General features: G+C 47.7%; 1 protein-coding gene across 1 annotated transcript in view; it reads left to right on the top strand.

Annotated features, from left to right (window-relative positions):
- LAMA4 (laminin, alpha 4) overlaps window positions 1-25,224 on the top strand; it is an 89,704-nt gene that overhangs the window by 44,161 nt on the left and 20,319 nt on the right. Inside the window, exons 13-24 of the mRNA XM_010008393.1 lie at window positions 1,415-1,531; window positions 4,029-4,177; window positions 6,407-6,548; window positions 7,571-7,667; window positions 8,674-8,790; window positions 9,828-10,013; window positions 16,787-16,926; window positions 18,112-18,285; window positions 19,209-19,351; window positions 19,657-19,819; window positions 21,806-21,939; window positions 23,641-23,812. Of these exons, the coding sequence (XP_010006695.1) occupies window positions 1,415-1,531; window positions 4,029-4,177; window positions 6,407-6,548; window positions 7,571-7,667; window positions 8,674-8,790; window positions 9,828-10,013; window positions 16,787-16,926; window positions 18,112-18,285; window positions 19,209-19,351; window positions 19,657-19,819; window positions 21,806-21,939; window positions 23,641-23,812 (1,734 nt within the window). The remainder of the gene's footprint in view (window positions 1-1,414; window positions 1,532-4,028; window positions 4,178-6,406; window positions 6,549-7,570; window positions 7,668-8,673; window positions 8,791-9,827; window positions 10,014-16,786; window positions 16,927-18,111; window positions 18,286-19,208; window positions 19,352-19,656; window positions 19,820-21,805; window positions 21,940-23,640; window positions 23,813-25,224) is intronic.

Genomic DNA, 25,224 nt, shown 5'->3' with positions numbered 1-25,224 from the left:
TGAGCTGAGTGCATTCATACTGTCTCATCCAAACTTTCTCTCTTGTCCTCTTTAAACAAAATGCATCACCAGGATGAGCAGGTGATTGTCCCTGCATCTTCAAGCACACATCCATCCTTTATCTGCTCCACAACAGACACCTGCAAGCTGGGTTTCCTGCCTGCTGAGGGAACAGATTAGCTACAGGGCTACTGCAGGTTTCCCTTCTGCTCTGTTCAAAGGGAACATTTTGGTGTTTTGAGCAATGACCCCAGAGGGGGGCTCAGAGATCTGTCCCCTACAGCACAGGAGGGGCATGTTTGTCTGTGAGTGCTGGTATTAGGCTAAAAACCCCTCTGGCTGGTGAAGAAATCAAAGTCTTAAGTCTCTTATCCCAAAAGTACCCAACCCATCAGCCATAAAGAAGACTCTTTTTTTATTTTCTCCTCCCAGCAGTTTTGTGATTCTTTCTCTGTTTTCTTTAGTTTCCTTTCAGGGATGAAAAACCAGAATGTCCCACTTAAAATTTTCCCTTCATTTATGTTTTCAGCAAGGGAGAAAATAACAATTTGGGCCCATCTGAAGTGAACTGTTCTCATTTCACTGTCTGAAATGATTTGGATTCTGGAAGAGAGCAGTTCAGGGAGCAATTTTCTGATCTGAAGAACAATCTTGCAAATTCAGGCCAGCTCCTGGGTTTCGTAGCATAAGGGGCTGAGTTTTGAGCTCTTGCAAGGAGCACCAGGAGTTCATGCTGCTTCAGTAGAGAAACCAGGCTTGGTCCTGGTGAAACCTTCTCCAAGCAGCTTGGGATCCTTCTGCACAAGCCTCTTCTGCTGGTCTCTTCTGCTTGTCTCACCATGACAAGCTGCAGCTCCTCTTCATGGAGCAAAGCCTGAAGTGTGTGGCCACAAATGCTCACTGCTTGAACCAGCTGGGTCTTCATTATTCCTCACAACAAGAGCCAAATCTGCACCAAAGAGATTGGCCACATCACCTTTACTATTGACAGGAAATAGAGATCTCTCCACTGTGGATTTAAAAAACCTCCAGAAAAAAAACTGGTCTCTAGACCACTAGGAAAAAAAACCCCATGTTTGATGTGTCTCTGCTGGCAGGGCACAGAATAATGCTTCATTCCAATCACTGCTCATGCTGGAGAATAAAATGAAATGAATACATTTATTTACCAAAAAAACAACATTTCTTTCACAAGGACAAGAAAATGCAAAGAGTCACATTATAATATCGATTATAATAATCATGATTATAATATGCAGCTATCAGAGACCTCTGGGGAAAATTTAGGCTTTAGATTTGTCTAAAATCTATTCAGTTCATCCCTTCATCTTTTGAATTCACTTCAACAGAAATGGTGTCACTGTACAGGTGGTTTGGGGGGTGATTTGATTTAATTTATTAATTTTTTTTGTAGAAACAACAAGAGAAAATAAAAGAGCAAATAGAGGAAGTGAACAGTGTTCTGCTGAGTGCCACAGCAATTCTGGAAGGGCCACAGAAGGTCAGCTCTGAGCTAAGTGAGGTGATAAAGGTAAGTGCCTCAGAGACTTGTTTAAATCATATATGTGATTTTTTGAGCTATCAGGTTATGTTATGAGGCCACTAAATGAGCAGCTCTCCTCTTACACTGCTCCAAGGAAGCACTAATGAATATTACCCCTAAAAAAGTATAAATATTCCTGGGTGTAAAGCTCTGTACTTACATCTTACTTGGAAAATAACTTGGAAAAATAACTCCATTATCAGCACCCCTTCCTGCAGGCAGAGCTGAATGGAGGGGTTTGCTCTGGAGTTCTCAGTCATTTAATTACAAGCAGCTGCCCAAAGCTGCTCTGGGAACAGGCAGGAGAGGCTGGATTCCTTCTCTTGTGCCTGCAAGTGAGCGTGGGAGAAGGCTCAAGATCCCAGGTATCAGTGTGAAAACCAGCCACTGTTAGGGTGTTAAGCACATATGAACAGATATTGCCCTGCAAGAATCCTCCTCTGGAACTGCAGACTAATATCCAGGGTCTTGAATGAGACCAAGAGCCATAGGACACCTTTAGAAATGTTAGGGGGTTGGACTTTATATGAAAAAGTGAAGAAAATGAAACGGGGATTTTGCTAACTAAAATATTTACCAAAGCTTCTGGGTTTTATGTTTTCTTTTAAAGTTTTGAGATCATGTAAGACAAATGAAAATTCTCCACAAACACTTATCTTGGCCATGGTTGTCCACTTCTTTTATTTTAAGACAAAATCAAATATCCAAAGCTATTCCTTTTCTTTGAAAAAAAGCATTTGAGAAGACAGAAAGAAGACAGCTTGCTTTGTCAGCTCTCCTTGGCTGATCCAGCAGGTTTTGTTGCTGGTTTTCTTTTCCTCCTGTGTTTTGTGCAAATCAAATTGCTGCAGTTTCTCATGTTGAGACCCCCCTTTCTGTGGGTCAGTTTACACACACAGGGGACATTCCCACTGCAGGGAAGGAATCACCTTCTGTCCTCATCAGCAATCAGCAGATGGAGAGAGGTGATTCTGCCCCTCTATTCTGCCCTGGTGAGACCTCACCTGCAGTTCTGTGTCCAGTTCTGGTGCCCCCAGCGAAAGAAAGATGTGGAGCTGTTGGAGAGAGTCCAGAGGAGGCCACAGAGATGATCCTTGGGCTGGAGCAGCTCTGCTCTGGAGCCAGGCTGGGAGAGTTGGGGTGTTCAGCCTGGAGAAGAGAAGGCTCCAGGGAGACCTTAGAGCACCTTCCAGGGCCTGAAGGGGCTCCAGGAAAGCTGGGGAGGGGCTTGGGACAAGGGCAGGGAGGGAGAGGACAAGGGGGATGGATGAAAACTGGAGGAGGGGAGATTGAGGTGAGACATGAGGAGGGAATTGTGGAGTGTGAGGGTGGTGAGAGCCTGGCCCAGGTTGCCCAGGGAAGCTGTGGCTGCCCCATCCCTGGCAGTGTTGAAGGGCAGGTTGGATGGGGCTTGGAGCAGCCTGGGCTGGTGGGAGGGGTCCCTGCCCATGCAGGGGGTGGGACTGGATGGGCTTGAAGGGCCCTTCCAACTCAGAAAATTCCATGATTATGTGATCAGCAAGTTGTGTATTGCAGAAGAGGTGAACACAGGCCCTTTTGGTCTTCCCCACAAGCAATTCATTCAGGAAGCATGGCTAAGGCACAGGGGTACTGCTCATTGCCCAGACATACACATAGATAGTGTTGAGGTGAACTGATTTACAATTTAAACTGCAAATTACACCAACCCAACACATCTTAGCCTGAGGGATGTCTCTGTCAAGCAGACAGAAAGGGGTCAGGGCCAGTTTTTCCACCATGTGGCACAGCTGACCGTTGAGCAGATCAACTCTCTGACCCTCTCCAGCAATTCCCAGATTGTCCCTGGCACAGGATCTGATCCCAGGCTGTTCCCCAAGGAAGCAGGTTGGGGAGACAGGGAGGGTGGCAGCTGAGCAGGGACCCAGCAGTGCCAGGGCCCCTGCAGTCACAGGGAGCTGCACAAGCCCACCCACACCAGCACTGCCTGGTTTCCTTGGGCAGATATCATTTACAAGTCCCAAAAACTAATTTCTAGCCTTCAGTCTTCACAGAAAAGAGGTAATAAAATAAATAAATAAATAAATAAATGAAAAATGGTGGGTTCCACCTCCCAATGAAGAAGAACCACGATTGTTTGCCAAGATCTAGTTTAATTACTTCACCTATTAGCACTTTACTCTGAAGGAGTGGGAGTAGATAGTAAGCAATGTCTCAGCTGCCTGCCTTTTGTATTACACAGACATCTCTCTAATATCTTTTTAAGTGACTCCTGGAGCCTTGGTTGGTTTGTATCTTCCTGCACTTGTCTTGCCAGACTGATACTCATGGGACAGACTTTTTTGGATCTTCCTCTGTTTTAGCTGTCAAAAATGTAACATGGAGCAGATACAAAAGAACAACATGATAATAACATAAAAGATAAAATAAAATATAATAATAAAAAATACAGGCTTGATTTTTTTACAGGTTTTCTCTTCTTTCCTTCCTCCCATGTTTTGTTCAGAACGTGTCAGGGCTCTATGCAGAGATAGATGGAGCAAAGAAGGAACTGCAAGAAAAACTGTCCAATCTGTCTCTGTTTGATGCTGATTTGGTAGAGAAGGCCATGCAACATGCACTCCTCCTGAGAAGACTTGCTGATGAGCTGGCTGGGTAAGATTGCACTTCAGCAGACTCTGGTCACAGCAGAGCTGCTGATGGAGCAGCTGAATGAACTGAGAGCAGCAGGAGCAAAGTGACATTAATCTGTCTGTAAATAGGCACTGAGCAAATCTCTGGGAAGTCAGGTATGGAAGGACTTGTCATGGTGCAGGGAGCAGAGCTGAAGTGCAGCTAAACAAGGTCTATTCATATTTCCAAAGAACAAACATAGACATGAGCAGGGACACACACATATACCTGTCCCTGCCCATGGCAGGGAAGTTGGAGCCTGATGATCTTTAAGTTCCCTTCCAACCTTCACCATTCCATGATTCCATAGTATCTTGCATGACATTCTCCCCATTCTAATTTGGCACATTCCTCTCTTTCTGTATCAAGACAAACAGGAAAGGTAGACTCCTGAAAAGTAAAACACTGCAGGTGGGTTAAATGGGGTTTGCAGAAACAGCTCGTGGCAGGAGGTTCATCCACACTGAAAAATGTTTAGCATTGTGGGCCATGAAATGGTCTTTTATCCATAAAATGGATAATGTTTGTTGAAGAACTGGTTTACAGATGGAGCAGTTCTGATTCTCAGCAGGTTGTGTCCCAGCAAACTGGCCAGTCAAAAGGCAGGGAGTCCTACTGTGCTGGAGGATGAGAAATGCATCCACTTTCCCCCAGTTTAATAAAAAGTCCCTTCTAGACAGATTTGAAACCTGACTTCATTTGCAGTTGAGACAACCCATGGAAATTCACTGCTGCAAATGAATTCTTAAATAAAGTATTTCACCAGATTCTGCATGAATTAACATGGACATCTGCTTTTGGAAGGTAAAATCACACTTCAAGCATAGTATCTAAACACCAGTTGTTTCTTAATATTAGTATGCTCTAGATTGGAGATTGAAATAGAGAAAAAAAATAACAGATGGTTTTCTTTTTACAATTGTTTCAAGCTGAAACTGTGTTCCATAATGTCACACAACCTGCAGACAGCCTAAAAAATAAGCAATATGCTCAGTCTGAGATCAGCTCACTGGGGGCAGCAGAATCCTTTGAAAGAAAACACCCCATATGGCCACCTTCAGCCCTGCTCCAAAAGAATTTAAAAATCACTCTCAGGCTGAACACACCAGGAGTTTCACAGAAAGCAAACAAAAATAATGTTGAAATATCCAGATGGAAATGTGCTGACTCTTTTATTTGCTGAGAAGATTGTCCTGCAATGAAAATTTAATCCTTTAAAACTTTGAGCCTGTCTTCAAATCCATCTGGTTTTATGGGTTTGCTTCATGAGCCTGTTAGGTTTTTATTTGGTAGAGTTTCATAGAATGATAGAACCCAGTAATGGTTTGGGTTGGAAGGGACCTTCAAGATCATCCAGTCCCAACCCCTGCATGGGCAGGGACACCTCCCACCAGCCCAGGCTGCTCCAAGCCCCATCCAACCTGCCCTTCAACACTGCCAGGGATGGGGCAGCCACAGCTTCCCTGTTTCCTTTGCCTTAGGGGAATATAGCAGGAAATCCCTGCAACAACACTGGAGCTGGAAACTTAATAATCCCTCAGCCTGCAAACACTGGGAAGCCAATACACACGTGTAAATAGATAAAAATGTAGAGTTTATATGTAACATATACTCAGAAATCTGTTAAAAACTATTATTTATTCCAAGTTGCCAACAGCTGAAGGTTGAGCCCCAAAACAACTGCTGGTTGGAGTCTCCCCTGAAGAGAAGTTACAGCCTGATGACCAAACCCAGCCCTGCCCTGCCAGCAAAGCCACCCTGGCATTTTTAAATCTAACTTTTTTCAGCATTTCACAACTACAGACATTTCTTCATCTGATCCTCCCCCTTTCCCCACCTCCTTTTATAAAGTCCAAACAGCCCAGTGACACAGCTGCCCTGGTCACTGACACACACAGGTCTTTCCATTCGTGGCCAGGAGTTACCCCTAAAGATGGGCAACTGATCCAGCTGGGACCCTGCTCATTTATGGAGTACAGACCCCAATTTAAAAAAAGATAAAAGTAGTCACTGCTCACTTAGATGTTAAGAGCAAAGTTCCCAAAGTTAAACCACTGGGAAGTACCTTCCATCCACATAGTTTTCACCTGTTTCACTATATTTATGGGTGTGATTGTGTGGTCAGAATTCACACCACGTTAAGGAAATCAGTCGATTTGAAAGGACTTTGATTCAGTTTGGTTTCTCCCTCCTTTGCTCTGTTTTTCCCAGGAAGCTGTATGGTGTGGATACCAATGGCTTGGTGCAAAGGGCAATAAATGCTTCCAACGTGTATGAAAACATTGCTGGTTACATTGCAGAAGCCCAGAAAGCTGCTCTGCTGGCACTGAACACAACACACCGGGTCAAGGATGTAAGTGGTGTCCATCATACCTGCTCTTCCCTTGCAGTGCTTCAGGGACCTCACACACCTGAGCAGAAAGAAAAAACAAACCTCAGCTTTACTTGTCAGCACTGAGCTCCTCCTGCACCTGCCCTTGCAGTTCTAAAATATTTCATATGCATTTTCTGCAGGTAGTTTCCAAGTTATACACACGCTGCCCAACAGCAGTTTGCTAGTGGGACAGCAAGAGGACCTGGTTAGATTAGAGGGGCCTAAACTCCACAGAGCTTTGGGCTTTGGAGTCCAGCTCTCTGCTTCCAACACACCAGTGGGGAGGGGGAGGCAGCTCCCCAGACAGTGCACGTGCTCCTCACCCATCTGAGGGGACAGCAGAAATGAACAGCTCCAGGCCCTGACTGACATGAGGCATGAGTATCATAGAGTCATTAAGGTTGGAAAAGTCCTTCAAGGTCATCAAGTCCAGCCATCTGCCCAACACCTCTGTGGCCACTAAACCATCTCCTGAAACACCATGTCTACCCCTTTTTTTAACACCTCCAGAGACAGTGACTCCACCTCCTCCCTAGGCAGACTGTTCCAATTTCAGTGAAGACATTTTTCCTAATAACCAATCTGAACTTCCTCTGGCACAACATGACCCTGTTTCCTCTTGTCCTATCTCTGGTCACCAGGGAGAACAGCCCAACACCCACCTCCCTACAAGCTCTTCAGGTAGTTGTAGAGAGCAGTGAGGTCTCCCCTCAGCCCCCTCTTCCCCAGGCTGAACAGCCCCAGCTCCCTCAGCCTCTCCTGGTAAGACCTGTTCTCCAGACTCTTAACCAGCCTGGCTGCCCTTCTCTGCACCTTGCCCAGCTCCAGCACTGAACAACTGAAGTTGATAAATGAAGTGGATTTCTGTGCTTTCTGCATCTTTGTTCTTTGCTGTTGTCTGGAAAACCACATGGAGTAATAGGTTGTCCACAATGAAAGACAACAAAGAGGGACATGTGGTAAGTACTGCTCTGACTTTCTTTTCTGGACCATCCTTGTAGGCTGCAGGTGGAATTGACACTCAGATCATTTACCATAGAGGTAAAAGTGAAGAACTTCTCCACCGAGCCATGGAGCTACAACGGGCAGCAGAAGACAGTAAATACACCTCTTCTCTACTTCCCCAGTTGGTTTCTAAGTTTGCACATGAAAATACATGTCAAGAGCACCTCACTAAGGCAGAACTACTTCTGTAACAGAATAGTTAGTGATCATGGAATCACAGAGTCATGGGATTGTCAGAGTTGGCAGGGAGCTCTGGAGATCACCCAGTCCAACCCCTGCCAGAGCAGGATCCCCTAGAGCAGATCCCACAGGAACACAGCCAGGTGGGGCTGGAATGTCTGCAGGGATGGAGACTCCACAGCCTCCCTGGGCAGCCTGGCCCAGGGCTCTGGGACCCTCACAGGCAAGAAGGGTTTCCTCATCTCCAGCTTCAACCTCCTGGGCTCCAGTTTGTGCCCATTGCCCCTTGTCCTGTCCCTGGACACCCCTGAGCACAGTCTGGCCCATCCTCCTGACACCTCCTGCAGATATTGAGCAGCACTGAGCAGATCCCCCCTCAGCCTCCTTTTCTCCAGCTGAACAGCCCCAGCTCTCCCAGCCTTTCCTCACAGGCAGATGCTCCAGCCCCTTCAGCATCTCAGTGCCCTGTGCTGGACTCTCCCCAGTAGTTCTTGTCCTTCTGGAACTGGGGAGCCCAGACCTGCCCCCAGGGCTGCAGGGGAGGCCTCCCCAGGGCAGAGCAGAGGGGCAGGAGAACCTCCCTGAGCTCCTGGCCATGCTTGTCAATGCCCCCAGGGTGGTGTTGGCCTCTTGGCTGCCAGGACACACGGCTGGCTCATGCTCAGCCCGTTGTCCACCAGGACTCCCAGGTGTTTTCCCCAGAGCAGCTTCCCAGCAGGTCACCCCTAACTGGTGCTGGTGCCTGGGGCTGACCCTGCTCAGGTGCCACACTCTGCCCCTGGCCTTGTTGACCTCTATCAGGTTTCTCCAGCCTGTGCTGTGGTGTATGACACCCTCAATAACACACCTGCACAGGATAAAACTTGCCTTTCAGAAGAGCAGGCCGGGGCACTGAGCTCTCCCCCTGTGTCTCCCCCAGGCCAGGATGCCGCAGTGGCAGGGACGGGCCGGCAGGTGAACGGCCCCCTGGGCAGGGTGCGCGCGCTGCGGAGCCAGCTGCTGGGAGCCATCTCCAGCCTGCAGGCAGCAGGGACAGGTGGGAGCAGCACCTTCGGCTTCATCTTCACACATTCACACACTTCAGAGCATATTTTATCTTTGCACACAACCCGTGGAGTTGGTATTAAGACTTCTGTCCCGGGGAGGCCTGAAGGACGTTGACTAAAACACACTCACCGTGACATTCTCTTCTGCCACGTGAAGTTATTCATGTTCTTCTTGATACTCTTTACTACAGTTCTCCTCTCCCGTGTTACTCTTAATCTTTTCTGGGCTTGGAGGCCCTACAAGCCTGTGGATTTATTGTATTGATAGTTAAAATCTAATTCCCGTGCACATCACACCTGGAATGCAGAGTGTTGGGGAGGTAATTGCTTGACTGGCCTAACATCACCTTAGCTTTCAGAAAAGAGACATCACAGGGCATCCTGCACGTATGTCTGGAGGAGTTCAAAGGTGACATGCTCAAGGCTTCTTCATTGACTTCAGCTAGAACTGTCTGGGCTTTACAGCCAGGATATCATCCCCTGCAAGATGCCCCAGGTTTTACCAACACAGCAGTTGGTGACTCAAAAAAAGCAGGCAAAAAACTAAACAAACAAAACCAAAACAAACAAGCAAACAAAATTACAGGTAGAAAAAACCAAAACCACTTCAGTGTCCTTGGTTTCTCTCCTTCAAAAATAGCTTCTGTTTCTTTCTGAAGAAACTCAACAAATACCTGCATTTTCTTTTAAAACCCTAATGAAAATCCACCTCTTTCCCCGTCTCTGCTCCAACTTCCTTGGCTACACAATAGCCCTCAAAACATAAGGACACTGAGCATTTCCACCCACCTAGAATGGAAATGAGAATTTGTTAAATTTGCAGACTACAACTGTAGACTAACTACAGGATTTATTTTTTATTAATACTCCTGGTGGAAGGGAAAACAAACCCAACCCAGCCGGGTGGGCTCCCTGTTCCACAGCCGGTTATAATCCCCTTTGCCTCAGCACTTTCCAAGGGGTGGTTTTAGCTGCCTGGAACCTTTGGGAGAGCCCGTTCCTTCCCACCCCCCTGTTTCTGTTGCAGTGGAGGCCCGGGAGCGCCTGGAGCAGGCCCAGCTGCAGACTGCAGAGGCTGTGAGTGCCACCACCTCCGTCACCCAGGCCACGGCGCCCATGGGGGAGAACGTCAAGCTCTGGTCTCAAAACCTGCAGGACTTCCAGCACAACTCAGCAGCGTATGACAGCGCTGTGCACTCGGCTGGGGACGCAGGTAGGGTGAGCTCAGCTCTGCCACTCCTGAGCGCTGGAGGTCAGGGAACCATCACAGCAAAACGCTGGGTTTGTGGTTTATGTTGTGTAGTATTTGTATATAATGTTGTATATTAATTGCATAAGGGGCTGGAGAACAAGTCCTACAAGGAGAGGATGAGAGAACTGGGACTGTTTAGTGTGGAGAAGAGGAGGCTGAGGGGAGACCTCATTGCCCTCTGCAGCTCCTGGAAGGAGGGTGCAGGGAGGTGGGAGTTGGGCTCTGCTCCCAGGTGGATAACGACAGGACAGGAGGAAATGGCCTCAAGTTGTGCCAGGGGAGGTTCAGACTGGATGTCAGGAAGGATTTCTTTTACCAAAAGAGTGGTCAGGCCCTCAGGCTGACCAGGGGGGTGGTGGAGTCTCCATCCCTGGAGGTGTTTAAGAACCACGTAGACGAGGCCCTCCAGGACATGCCTTAGTGGGTGGTGAGATGTGGGGGGTTTGGGGTGGGTTTTTGATTGGTTATTTTTTAGTTGGTTATTTTTTGGTTGGGTTTGTGGTTTGGTGCAGTTTTTTGGGGAGGGTGTTGAGTTGGACACAGGAATCTTAGAGGTCTTTTCCAACTGTAACAACTCTGTGATTTTAAGATTCTACCTCCACAAAAACCTTTCAAAAATTAGCAGTTGTCTAGAGACTTAACTAAACTTTAGATCTTTTGGATACTTGGGCATTTCCAAAAATTACTTAAACACTGAAGGGCTGAATTAGCTCCCAAGTCCTTTTACCAGGGTACCAAAGTCCCACTGAATGGTTGACAGCTCTTTTAAATACTTCTTACTATTATGAGTGGTGGTTTGGTTGCTTTTTTAACACTGAGAGGCAATGGAAAACTGGGCCCTTTTGTCCTCAGTAGCACAAACATGGATGAGAAATAGTCCCTAACTTGATCAGCTTGTAGTCTAAACAAAGGGGGCAAAGAGGATTAGGGAAGAAATATAATATTTAAGCAGGGTGATTGCTGGAAAAGCTTGTAAACATCACATTAATTCCACTTTTATTACTGGGGAGGAGGAAGAATAAAGATTGAAATATTTGTTATGAAAAATATAGGTAAATATAAAGACAAAAGAAAAACTGAGCCTACAAAACTGAAATGAAAATGACAGGAGAGAATGGAAAAAGAGGCAAGGAGAGTGAAGCTGGCATGGAGTGACTGGTGAAAGAGGGAAAAGAACAATTGGGAAAGAAAATAATCAATCTAGAAGTGAAAATATTGGGAATAAATAATTTAGGACAACCACCATTTATTGCTGAATGTATTCCTGGCTCTGCTCAAGAGGCTCAATAATCCAAAGTTATTGATGGCTGAACAAGTCATTTCCTGCATTTGTTGGATGATGTTCCATCCCCTGCAGCACAGTTCAGTGATGTCCTGCCTCCTGAATGGGCCCCAGAGAAGGTCCATAACTCCATCCACTCTATCTCCAGAAAGCCTGAATCTCAGATTTACTGCCCAAAATCCCTCCTCCTTCTATTAGGAGCTTTGCAGCTTCAGTGTCACTTTACTGCAGATGGTGTTACCAGTGCCCAACTCAGCATTGCCTCCAGTGCCCCAAAGCCACCCTCTTCCCTCTAGACCAGGGAAACACCTGGGTCATGTTCTTTCCAGAATTCAGTAAAGGATAAGACCATTCTTTTGGGTTCCATTATCCTGGATATCCACTTTCAGTAATGGACAAGAGCAATATTTTTGAGGAAGTGAGTGCTCCCAAGAACTGGTATAAAAGTGGCTCCTTCCACAAGAAGAAATTCACTGCTGGTCAATATCCCAACTTCTGACTCCAGAACCAGAGGCAACTCATATTTAGAATCATAGAACCATCCTGGTTGGAAGGGACCTTGAAAATCATCAAGTCCAACCATAACCTAACTCTCCCTACCATAACCTGATTTACCCATTCAGTGTTTAAATCCTGTCCCTAAGCAATGTATCTACATTTCTTCTGAACACTTCCAGGGATGGTACCTCCCCCACCTCCCTGGGCAGCCTTTTATCCAAAGGGAACACTGAGCCATTCCCTCTGGGTGAGCTCACTGCTGGTCCAGAGCTCCAGAAAGGGGCACTTACTGGAAAAGCAGCAGGGCTGGGATATGGGTTTGATGAAGACAGACCTATGGGCTCCTACTCCCATTTGAGAGAATGTAAATGTGGGTATGACTGGCATCCAGGGAGGGAAGGGTATGAGGAAAACATCTAAGAGAAACAGTCTGCCATAACTTACACATGAAGGGGTTTGTTTCCATTCCCCTTTACACTTGATTTACATGGAACATTTACCAGTGCCAGATGAGCAGGGAGAGCAGCCACACAAACTGCATTTGGCTTCTCATGCTCAAAAATGTCAGCAGACATTCAGGATTCAAAAAATCTGTTCATTCTAGCTGCTATGCTGGGAGAAATCTTTCCAGTAGGATTTGATAGACCCCATCAGAGTGGATAGACCTGAGATGGCCCAGCTCTGCAGGAGGCATCGTGGCACAGCATCAGTTGTGCTGCACAGCTCTGCTTCTCAGTGATGTGCCTGGGCAAAATTCCTGCCCTGTGCTGGGGGGTTTGCAGGCAGGGAGCCCCCCTGAAAGTGCTGATCACATCAGGGTGCCAGGAGGGGCCACAAACTGTCTGAGAGCTGCTGACATGCAAACTGCAGCCACGTGTGCTGCATTTGAGGAGGCAGCTTTGCCATGGCTCTTTTTTGGTAGAAAGGCCTCTATCTTTTTATTTTGTTCTCTTTTGTTTTAAGGCATGATGACTTTATTTAATTAATATTTTTTTTGGCCAGAAAAATGAGGTGGAAGCAGCTGAGAGGACAGATCAGGGCTGCACAGGAGGCTGGCACAAGCAGCACTGCAGCCTGATCCAGCTGGGAGCCACAGCCTGGGAAGGCAGATGTAGACATGAGGCAAGGGGAAGTGTCTTCAGATCAGCTGTGTGGGGGCCAGGAGAGCTTGAGCTGCCAGGAGGAACGTCCAGCAAAGGCCAAAAGAAAGCAATAAAAAAGTTCAGCCAGATTTCCAAAACACCAGACCAGCTGATCCCCACAGCAAGAGCCCTGCCATGGCAGGTGAAGCCTCTAAGCTGGCAAGGAAACCAGGCTGCACTGACAGGGAGTGTTAGAGCTAAAATTCAGGGAGTTGAGGAAATGTCTTGGAAAGTCATTGCAGTTTATCAGCAATATTTTTTGGTGAAAAAAACGATGTGGGTTGCTTTATACTTTCCTCACGAGTCAGGAAAAGCCCTACAAGGGGCAGGGGAATAGCAAATGTGTTTTAAATCCTACCCATTGCTCCCTTTTAATTTGGCTCTGTGCCTCTCTAAATAAAAATCGGGTTTATATAAAATTGTTACATGCATTTATAATAAAGTATAAATTATCCACCATGAGGGTGGTGAGAGCCTGGCCCAGGTTGCCCAGGGAAGCTGTGGCTGCCCCATCCCTGGCAGTGTTGAAGGGCAGGTTGGATGGGGCTTGGAGCAGCCTGGGCTGGTGGGAGGTGTCCCTGCCCATGCAGGGGGTTGGGACTGGATGATCTTGAAGGTCCCTTCCAACCCAAACCAGTCTGTGATTCTGTGTCTGGTTTGCCTTTGAATAAAGCTTGCACTTGATGTTTAAAAGGCTGAGGGCACATCTTGGCTGGGCAGTTTGGCTGAGAACATTCTGGGTGCCCATGGAGCAGGAAACTGGTGGGCTCCAGCAGGGAGGACAAATGGCAGTTTAGGAAGGGAAACACAGAAGGAGAAAGTGTCTGGAAGGTTATAGCCAAGGAATTTCCTCCCTGACACTTCCCCTCACACTCTTTGTTGTGCTTTATCACTAGGTCAGACTAGGTTTCCTTTTTCGGGCATTTCAGGAATTCAAAGACAAGATTAAAAAAATCAATATTCTTCTGTGTTGAAAAATGTCATTTTAAAGGATAACAGGACGAGATTTATGGTGAGATTCTATACCAGTACTAGTAGTAACAGATGTTAGCTTTTTGTTTGTATGTCCCAGTTGTGCTTCAAGTTTAATACCTCAAATTTCAGACAAATGAAAAGCCAGTTTTTCAAGACATCAGATCAGACACAATTCCAATTCATTTGCTGATTATGAAAAAAAAAAAGGGGAGGGCAGTTGGAATTTGCTAAATCACTTTCTGAGCCTGCATTTTTTTATATTATTTTACTTTAAGAATAATGTGGGCTCTTTTCCAATGCCATGGAATGTTCATGTCAAAAGGCAGAGAAATCTTCCTGTAAGTTGATTACTCCAGTGGTTACTTCTTTTAAGTAGAAATTTTAATGCATTCTGGAATTAATGTGTTACCCAGAGTTCATGGTAGGTTTTTGAGGATTTGCAAAACTAATGGCATTTTAATGCACAGTAATCTTTATATAGAATATCTGATTAGTGACTCCCAGCATGTAAGGTATTGCAGGATGCAATGGGAGTAACTGGAGAGGGTAAAGCTCCATCTGGCCCAGTCCTACACTGGCCTTGGAAAGTAAAACACAGGTGAAAAAAACCAAGCAGAGAGCAGGACTATGGCAAACACAGGTTTTCACCCTTTCCAAGTGGAATCAGGACTTGTAGGACTCCATGGCTTGGAGCAACCTGGGCTGGTGGGAGGTGTCCCTGCCCATGGGGTGGAACTGGATGATCTTGAAGGTCCCATCCAATCCAAACCATTCTATGATTCTAGGATCTCATGCTGTGAGTTGCTCTGCATGAGGCTGAGAATCTGCTTCAGTTTTTAGCCACAAGAGCACTGGCAAAGTGCTTGGAGGACACTCCTCCTCCTCCCTTCCCTTCCCTCCAGCCTCAGCTCCCCCCAGGGTCAGCTCCCCTGCCTGTCTTCCTGCTCAGACAGGAGGGACAACCTGAGGGGAACAACATAAGAGCAGGCAGAGCAAGTTGACAACCCCTACCATGTAGCTGCAAACCCTACAGATCTGCTCTTAACATTTATAGTGAATCTATGTCATTACAAACTAGCTCTGAGTTCTCAGTCTCTCTGATACACACGCAGCTTGTGGCCAAGGCCATGTTGCATGAGATCCAGCTCGTTGTACCTGCATCTCATTGAAGATGAAAAATGATGTGATGTGTAAATATCTCCCACAGGGCAGCATGTCACTGGCATCTGCTGTGACTGGGGGGGGCTGGGGGGGGGGCTGGAAATTACAATCAAGGGTAGTTATTTTTCTTTCTTGGTAATTTTTTTGCCTGCCTATCACTCTGGGAAAGGACTTCCCTCCCTTTGGACACCCCACAGCACCTGCTCTGATAGCAATCCCACCTGCACACATACCAGAGACACAGCAGGGAAAGACAGAAGGTCCAGGGCTCTGATTCCTGCCCCCTGGCAGATGCAGGCAGGAGAGCTGAAGAGGTTCCCACTCCCCAGGCAGGAGGGCAGCACAGTGTGGCTGCACATCCATCAGCAGCTGAGGGTTGCTGCTGGGGCACAGTGCAGCCCTGCTGCCACAGCCAGAAAGCAGGGATGGTCCTTCCCCATGGAGTCCTGCTGGACAGTGAGTTATCAAGGGACAGCAAAGTGCCCTTGTGGCCAAGAGGGCCAATGGAAACCTGGGGTGCATTAGGAAGAGCATGTCCAGCAGTTGAGGGAGGTTCTTCTCCCTCTCTGCTCTGCCCTGCTGTGGTCACATCTGGAGTGTTGTGTCCAGTTCTGGGCTCCTCAGTGCAAGAAGGACAAGGAGCTACTGGAGAGAGTCCAATGAAGGCTACAAGGATGATTAGGGGACTGGAACATCTGTCTGGTGAGGAAAGGCTGAGACCTGGGGCTGTTCAGTCTGGAGAAGACAAGACTAAGAGGGGACCTGATTAATGTCCATAAATACCTGCAGGGTGGGTGTCAAGAATGGGCCAGTGTCTGTTCAGTGGTACCTGTGATAGAATGAGGGAAAATGGCACCAAGTGACAACACAGGAAGTTCCACCTCAACATGAGGAGAAACTCCTTCCCTGTGAGGGTCCCAGAGCCCTGGGCCAGGCTGCCCAGGGAGGCTGTGGAGTCTCCATCCCTGCAGACATTCCAGCCCCACCTGGCTGTGTTCCTGTGGGATCTGCTCTAGGGGATCCTGCTCTGGCAGGGGTTGGACTGGGTGATCTCCAGAGCTCCCTGCCAAACCCACCACTCTGGGAATCTGTGAGTGTTTCTGTTACCAGGCTGTGCTGTGACCCCCGGGCAGCCCCACCAGCCCTGCAGCCAGAGCTGCTGTCTGGGTGATCACCTTTGGGAGAAACACTCAGCAGAGAGCTGAGGAAACAAGCTCCTCATCTCCCCTGACATGGATCTGAAGAGCTCACGCACCAGAGCTCCCAGATGCAGTTCCCAGGTTGGGTCCAGGTTCCCAGTGAGAGGCTGAACAAATCATTCTTCTGCTCCAGTTGCCGTTGCTGTAAAATTGGGTTTAACTTTTATTTACCTTTGGAGGAAGAGGAAAAGCTTAAAATCAACATTTGCAAAACTCCCTGAAGAAAATGTTACAGAGGTACAACCCCGTGGTGGTGCCTGGGGGTCCCAGGAAAGAGTAGTGTCCTTTGTGCAAAAACTTGTGCAATGCTGACAAATCACTGCAGTCACTGCCCCTCACAGCACAGCCAGGACTTGTTCTTCAAGAGGAGGGAGATAAGGGAGTCAACCTGGGAGAGTAGGGAAGGATTTTTGCTGCAGCCACATCAGTGTCACCCAAAGGAAACAAGCCAACGTGTCACTTCTTTTCCAACTTCAGTGCAGAAACTGACAGAAGTCTTCCCTCAACTCCTGGACAAGCTGCGCAGGGTGGAACAGAAGGCACCAGCAAACAATATTTCTTCCAGCATTCAGAGGATCAGAGAGTTAATCGCTCAAACCAGGAGTGTAGCAAGCAAGGTAAGACTGCTGGGTGGGACTTGGGGCTAGCACTGCTATCACCCCCTGCATCTTCCCAGGAGCTCCATTTTATTGGTCTATGTTAGAAGCCCAAACCCTGACATGATCATCTCCCAGCAACTGGATAAACAGAGCATGGGAGAAGTCATGAAAATCTTGGCAGTTGCCATTTGCCAGCAACTGACATTTCCCTGGTGCTCATGGCAGAGCTCAGCTCCTGCACTGGCAGCTTCAGCTGATGGTGTTAAAGTGCCAAAGGTGGCCACAATAACAAAACCACTTTAAGCTAAAACTAGTAGCTCATTACTCAGCTGGCAAAATTAGTTTCAAGCAGTAGTTATTACAGCAAACTTCTCTGGGATGACAGGATTTCTTCTGGCTTTATTCTCTTTTAACTCATTCTCTGCAGGTAAGAAAACCTTTGGGTCACACATATTTAGTGGAGAAACACACATGCATTATACATCAATTATGAGGGATTTTTCTGCAGCACCAACACTGGTGTCAAAATTTGAAGCAGTAGATTTTAACTCATTCAGAGAAATCAAAAATTCAGTGCACTGTTGTGTGTCCACAGTGCTGGAATGTGCTGCCCGTGCACACCACTTCCATGACTCTGTGCTCAGTGCTTGGCTGGCCTGGAAATGCATTTCATCATCCAGACACCTTGTGCTTAGGCTGGGAACATGCTTTCAGTTATCTTAAAGGCATTTTAAAATAAAATTAACATGGTTTAAAATGTTATCAGCATCTCACATACATCACTTTAACTCCAGTAACACAGCAGGATTATTTGTGAACAGAAAACTGGTCATACTGCCCCCAAAGCTGAGAGGGAAATGGTGGGTAGGAGAAGTTTTACAGCTCTGTGTGAGCTCCATTCTGTGCCACACATGATGATGTAGCCTTTGTTCTATTAAGCACACACCCCCCTGAAATTTAATTTACTTTATGAACATCCTTAAGCACAGCTAACTAATTCATTTTAAAATGAATTCCCTTCATCTTCTTTCCAGTGTCTTCTAGAAGTGATTGTTATAAACACCCAAGTCTCCATTGCCCATATTTAGGGGGCAACTCTTCCCTTGCAGTAACCAGGCTGCTCTGAGGGTTCTTGCCCATTCACCTCCCCTGATGTCCCCAGGCTGCAATAACCTGTCTCACTGAGCACCCTTGCAACTGCAGGTCCAGGTGTCTATGATGTTTGGAGGACAATCAGCTGTTGAAGTCAATCCCAAGATCAACGTGGAGGAACTGAAATCTTTCACTTCCATGAGCTTGTACATAAAGTTTGAAAAAGACAACCCAGAACTGGCAGCATCTCCAGACAGATTCATTTTGTACCTCGGAAGTAAAAACGTAAGAGAATAACCTTGTTTGTTTGGTTGGTTGGTTGGTTGGTTGGTTGGTTGGTTGGTTGGTTGGTTGGTTGGTTTAAAAGGAAACGTACATAGGTTTGCAGTTTATTTGCCCTTGGTTTTTCCTCTCAGTGTTTCTCCATGTTTCAAAACAAGAGGCAACTACTGTGTGGCTGTCATTGAGTTTGTGATCAGAGAGCAAGTGTTCCCAAGACCCCTGCCTCCTCGTAACCCCAGAGGCTTTTGGTGACACTTTTTGCTGCTGACAGTGTCCATCCCAAACCTCTGGGGCCACAGGCCCACAGGATAAGCAGGGTTCTTTGCCTGTGGCTTGTGCTGCAATTGTACACTCTGTACATTGTGACTTTGAAACACCTTGAAAAGGCATCTACAGCCTGTAAGTGGTGTGAAATAATTGCTCTTCAAATTGTCATTCCTAAAAGCAAAAAAATCACAGCCCACAAGCCAGGTGTAATCCTGGCAAGCTGTTCCTTGGGCAAGGTAAAGGGGCAGGCTTTTCATTCTAGGCTTTTCTGAAAAGAATATCTAGTGAATATAAACCAAGTGAAACCTCTCCTGGTAGAATATTGAATTGATGCCTCACACCTGGGCTTTAGGCAAATGGTTCCTCCTGTTCCCTGCACATGACACTGCACACTGGGCACTGATGAACAGCTCCCCCTGAACACAACCAATCTGAGGTCAGAAGACACCTAATGACCTTGTATTCACTTCAATAAAATGGATTTTAAGTAAAATATTGGAGGCTTTTTCTGTACAGTTTTATCTGGTGAAAAAAAGTAATTTGAGAATGAAGCTTTTGTTTAGTAGTTTTATTTCAAGGTGCCACATATTTAATCAAAGCCCATCTTTTGCTAAGGCTCTGCATCCAGGCCCTGACATCCTTCTCCATTGGTGTTCTAGGCAAAAAGTTACATTGGTCTTGCAATTAAAAATGACAACCTTGTGTACATCTATAATCTGGGGGGACAAGATGTGGAGATACCTCTGGATGCCAAGCCAGTCAGCACGTGGCCTTCTTACTTCAGCATCATCAAAATTGAGAGGTAAAGTGGTAATGTACATCTCCCCAAAGTCAAACAGGTAATGGGAAAAATCAAACAGAGCAGGCTGAGCCAGAACTGCTCCTCAGTCCTATTCACTGCCTGGTTCTGCTGAAATACAAAGAAATTCTCTTTGATTTCAGAGTCAGGATCCAAGGAGCCACAGTGGGGAAGAGCAGGTTCTTTTGCCCCACAAAGTCCAGTTTTCTACTGAGGAAATAAAAACCCTTCCTGAAGTTGGAGGCTTTCTTGTTCTTTTTGAGTGTAGCCAATGCAAAACTCTCTTCTCTTGCAATTTCCTTCCCCAGGATTGGAAGACATGGCAAAATGTTTTTAACTGTGCCCAGTCTCAGCAGCACAGCTGAAGAAAAATTCATCAAAAAGGGAGAGGTTCTTGGTCCTGGCTCCCTCCTGAATTTGGAACCTGAGAATGCTGTTTTCTATGTTGGAGGAGTGCCTCCAGACTTCCAGGTTGGTCAGATAAATACCCTACATTAAAAATTAAACAGGGTGAACTTACCTTGCCCTGCTTCCCTTTAAACACAGGAATAGTTAGCAAAGAGAATGTCCTTCTTTAGTCATTTGTCACCTTAGGCCTCTGCCTTTTAGCTGTGGTGAAAAACCCAGTTTTCTCCAGCATATCATGTCATGCAGTAAGACCATCAGATTCCTGTTGGCTGCCCTTCCTGGTCTCTGAAATGCAACCACAAGAAAAAACCCTGCCAGCTGCTCAGCAGAAATGAAGACCTACCAGCCCCATGTAACCCAGTTTGTAGGCTACCAGGGCTTCTTTAATCCTAATGAGCTCTTGGTGCTTTCAAGCTTCTCTTTTTACAAAAATGAAAATTAACACTGGGACAGTGTGGAAAACTGGCAATATAGTGATCTGTTTGAATTTGGATTATGGTTGTTTAAATCCAGCCCCAGAGCAGCACAAAGACTTGCCTGGGAGAAACGTGTCTGGGGAGCTGGGACAGACACTGGTTTCAGCCTGGGGCAGCAGGAACCAGCACCTCACTGCTCTGCTTCTGTCAACCTACCAGGGATTTAGGAATTATTACAATTATTATCTTGGCTGTGAAAATCACATGGCTGAGTGAGAATCTGCTTAGAAAGACTAAATTCTTTCAGCCAACTGTAGCAGGTGCTAAAAACCCCCAGCTCCTGCTGCACCAGCAGCCCCCCTTGTTGTATAAAACCAGAGATTAACTCAATGCACTTCTGAACTCCTGAGCTTTTATTGCTGTGACTACCAGATATTTGCCTTGGCTTGAATCTTAGATAAGTGAGGCCTGGGGGCAAACGGCCTGGGAGCAGGGCTGAGGGCTGAGTCAGGTTGCACACACACACACACAAAGGAATCCAGGAAATCATCTCTCCAGGTCTGTTCCAGTGAAGGAAAATGGGAAGGGGAATGGGAAGAAAAGGACTCATGGAATTATTTGAGAAGCACATGGGTGTCTCCTCCCTTAGGAATGGACACCTCACGTTTTCATTTATTAACATAGAGTCTGATTTGCTAAAATGTTTGGCTTCTGCTGCCCTGTTCCATCCCTTTTAGCCTCCAAACGTACCACCCAGCCACTAGAAGCCTCCTGCTTCATGTCACCCAACAGAATGGCAGCAGAAACAAAGGAAAAAAGGAAACATTCATGTACCCAATGTATCTGTGCTACAGATAAGAGTCTCACTCTGCCCTGCACTTGCACACGCCCTGCACTGCTGCATGGCCATGGTGACTGCAGCATAAGCTACATGGCAACGCTGAGAAGCCAGTGCAAAGCTCCTGGCAGTGACCAGGCTGAGGCACAGGAAATGTTACTGGTATCACACCCATTCCATAGGGCAGTGTCTTAATATCCAAATAATTATTCACTGGCTCTGTCAGCTTTATGTGTTTGTATGTTTCCCCTCCCCAGTGTGGCCATTTAAATTCCATTTGCTGTGACCTTTGTTCCATACCCTGCTCACTCTTTAAAACAACCTCTGCTGAGGATCAGCCACTGGCACCCACCTGGGACCCAGGCCTCCTGACTTTAAAGACCTGTCTCACTTCTCCATCCCAGCACAAAGTAATGTTTCAGGCAGTGAAGCATGTCTGTGCATTGGGTGGGAAATACCTAGTGAGAGATTCAAAACAGCCTGCAAAATCCATGATTAGTCAAACCTCAGCCCTTCTAGCCTTTTCCAAGTGTGCTCCTCCCAAAGCTACAGCAGCAGCTCTGGTTTGCAGCCACCCTCCCTGCCCTGATGTCCCCCCAGGTTTGTGCTCCACTTGAGCTGACACCAACAGGGCCACGTCAGGGTAAGGACTGCAAAGAGCACTCCCAGGTGCCATCATCCCACCCGTTTCAAACTGTGCAGAGCACAGAGACCAGACTGCCCCAGGAACAGGTGCTGCCATGACTCCCAAGGGAAGGGTGTCACCTGGCTCCTCTTGCTTTTCCCTCTGCACAGCTGCCCCCCAGCTTGGACCTGCCCGGCTTCGTGGGCTGCCTGGAGCTGGCCACCCTGAACGACCAGGTGATCAGCCTCTACAACTTCAGGCACCTCTACAACATGGACACCACCAGATCACCCCCCTGTGCCAGGTAGGGGACAGTCCCACCCTCACTGCTGCTCTGCTCTGTTGCAAGTGCCAGTCCCAGCAGGTCATTCCTGTTCCAGAACACAAACGTGAAGCTGACACTGAGTTGTCCAGAAGGAACTTCTAACTCCTAGTTATGTCAGCTTATACACTGACCCTGGCCCAGGCTGCCCAGGGAAGCTGTGGCTGCCCCATCCCTGGCAGTGTTGAAGGGCAGGTTGGATGGGGCTTGGAGCAGCCTGGGCTGGTGGGAGGTGTCCCTGCCCATGCAGGGGGTTGGGGCTGGATGGTCTTGAAGGTCCCTTTTAACCCAAACCAGGCTGTGATTCTATGATTTTATGATTTGCTGCTTCCTCCACCAGCTCTCTCACAACATTGCTCGTGCCTCCAAAAGGGAAGTGCAGTGGGTGTCCCCCCTGCTGTCCCAGATGGGCTATGGGGGGGTGAGGCTCCCTCCTTCCCCACACTGCCCTCCTAGGACATCCTGACTGGAACCCTGTCCCAGCAAGAGTTAGACCCACAGTCAGTCAGCTCCAGTGAGGCTGCTAAACTCCAGTGCAGTCTCACCCTTGGCAAAGCCAGGATGGAAGTTCCCTCTTGCCCTTAAACCCCCCACAGAGAATCCTCAGAATGTCATTCATTAACTGGGAAATGAAGCCCCTAAAGCAGAGGAGAACATCAACCACAGCATTTGTCCAGCACAGACGTGAGCTGGCACTGTGTTCATCCCAAGGCAGCAGCAGGAGAATCCCTCTACACAAGGAGCAGGAGAGGGACCCCCAGCTCTCACAGGATGTGCTGGGACAGAGCAAGCAGTTGCTTCCCACATCAATCCCATGGAGAGTGCAAAGTGCTGCTCTTCAGGATTGGAGCATCTCCCTGCTGAGGAAAGGCTGAGGGAGCTGGGGCTGCTCAGCCTGGAGAAGAGAAGGCTGAGGGGAGACCTGATCACTGCCTACACGTGTCTGAGGGTGGGTGCAGGAGGATGGAGCCAGACTCTGCTCAGCAGTGCCCAGGGACAGGGCGAGGGGCAACGGGCACCAGCTGGAACATGGGAAGTGCCCCTGAAAGGTGGGGAGAAACTGCTTGGCTGTGAGGGTGACAGAGCCCTGGGACAGGCTGCCCAGGGGGCTGTGGAGTCCCCTTCTCTGGAGAGATTCACCCCTGGATGCAGCCCTGTGGGATGTGCTCCTGGGGGTCCTGCTGGAGTGGGGTGGGACTGGATGATCCCTGGAGGTCCCTTCCTGCCCTGACAGGTCTGTGGCAGCTCCTGCAGGCTGCTCCTGGGCTCCCCAGCAGAGCCTGTGCTCAGCTAAAGGCCTTGGAGAACTTAAATGTGTTTCTGCACAAACCAGGAGAGCTTGGAATAGAAATCTAAGAGTAACCTTGTAAGGAGGAGCTGGTGTGGGCCTGGTGCTTCACAAGGACAACCAGAGAATTTTCCTGCCCTCTACATACTGCAGAGGACAAGAGCATGAGAGCTCAATGTACCTTCAAAGCTACACAGCATTTTTCAGAAAAAAAAAACCAAACCCAGAAAGAATTTGAAAGCAAACCCCACCAGGCTCACCCTGCCAGGGAGCAGCAGCACTTCACATCATTTCAAGAAAGCATTTTCATTGCTGAGGCCTTTCTATTTCCCTCAGTTAAAAATGGGGCTGTGCCCAACGTTGCTTCCCCACTTGTTGGGGTTTTTTTTTCACAGAAACAAGCTGGCTTTCACCCAGAGCAGGGCTGTGAGCTACTTCTTTGATGGCTCTGGCTACGCCGTGGCCAGAAACATCGAGCGGAGGGGAAGGTTCAGCCAAGTGACCCGGTTTGACATCGAGGTGCGAACGCCCACAGACAACGGGTTGATCCTGCTGATGCTCAACGGGGTGAGTACCCAGCCCTGCTCCATCCCCAGCACCCCCAGTGTCACCAACTACCCAAAATGCTTGTGTCCTGACATGCTTTGTGTTCATCTGGTGTGTGTGGGTATGGGGAGGGAACCAGGACTTGCTTTGCAATGGGCCCAGGGAGCCCAGGCTCATTTAGAGAGAGGCAGGATTCAGTGGTGACACTTCAGAGGGACTCCAGTTGAGCCCAGTAGCTGCATCTTTATTTCAAGATGAAAGCACGAGCAAAGCAATAGGAAATTTCTGTGAAGCAGCTCCCAGAAAGCAGCCACGTGGTGGTACCTGCCCCTTCAGAACCGTGTCTCAGTGTGAGCTAGAGTCAAACACCTAATGAAGTTAGTAAAAATGGAAAATAGCCCCAAAGAAAAGGGCTTGATCCAAGTATCACCAGCTTTTCAGAAGTCTGAGGGTGATGCAGACTCTGCAAGGGTTTGAAGTAGAATCCACACAAATATCCTCTCAAGACAAACCTGGATGTTTTGTCTTTGGGCATCTCCACATCAGGCTCCCAACACCTGTGTGGAGCACAGCTGGGCAGAGTCACAGAGAACATTTCCCTGTGTAGCTGCTGCCCACAGACAGACACTTCTCCAGACACCAACATGTACCACTGCATCCAGCATCTACAGGAGAAAACCCCACTTTTATTAGAAGACCTACTCTCTAGTGTTTGTCTTTAGGGTAACTTCCAGGACAGCAGCTGTTCTGCAGCAGAGCAGCCATCACTAACCTTTGCTCTTAGCAGGCTTTGGACTAAGCAATTGCTGCTAAAAGTTTCCCAGCCCCTGCTGCAGATCAGCTGCCTTCCTCCCAGCAGAAGTGCCCAGAGGTTTGTCAGAGGTGTGTGCAGGTTGTGTGTGCAGTGGAAGCTGCACAGAGATGGGTGTGAGCTGGGCAAGACCCTGCCTGCCCAGGGCACTCTCAGGAGGACCCTGGGAGCCAGCCCGTTGTCCAGCTCTGCAAGGACAGCAGCATGAACAGTAGGAGAAAAGGCAAACATTAGCATTAAAAACATTAACCCAGATGCCCAGTTGCTGGGAACTGTCCTTTCTTCTTCTTTATCTTCAGATTTAGAACAAGACTGATTCTGTGGTGCAGATCTTCATTCCAAGCACTCCCTAAGGATACTTTTCTGAAGTAGATCTGCTCTTCTTAAAGTTCAGGTGTCCCAGCCCTGGGACAGCAGCCAGATCATGAAGCAGGAACAGTCAGGAAATCCAGCAACCAAATCCACAGCAAATCCACTCTGGCTGTTGCTCAGCCTTCAGCAAACACACCAGAGCTGTGCAGGCAGGGTGACAGAGGCTGCTAATGCAGATACAGCCATTCCAGCACAACATTGCTCTTACCAGTAGAATATCTCTCATCTGGGGCATGTGGTATTGCTTGGG

Source organism: Chaetura pelagica, unplaced genomic scaffold (genome assembly GCF_000747805.2).
Source record: "Chaetura pelagica isolate M959 unplaced genomic scaffold, ChaPel_1.0 scaffold62, whole genome shotgun sequence".
Lineage (NCBI taxonomy): Eukaryota > Metazoa > Chordata > Aves > Apodiformes > Apodidae > Chaetura > Chaetura pelagica.
The sequence above is the reverse complement of the archived record's forward strand: the minus strand, read 5'-3'. Positions and strand labels throughout refer to the sequence as shown.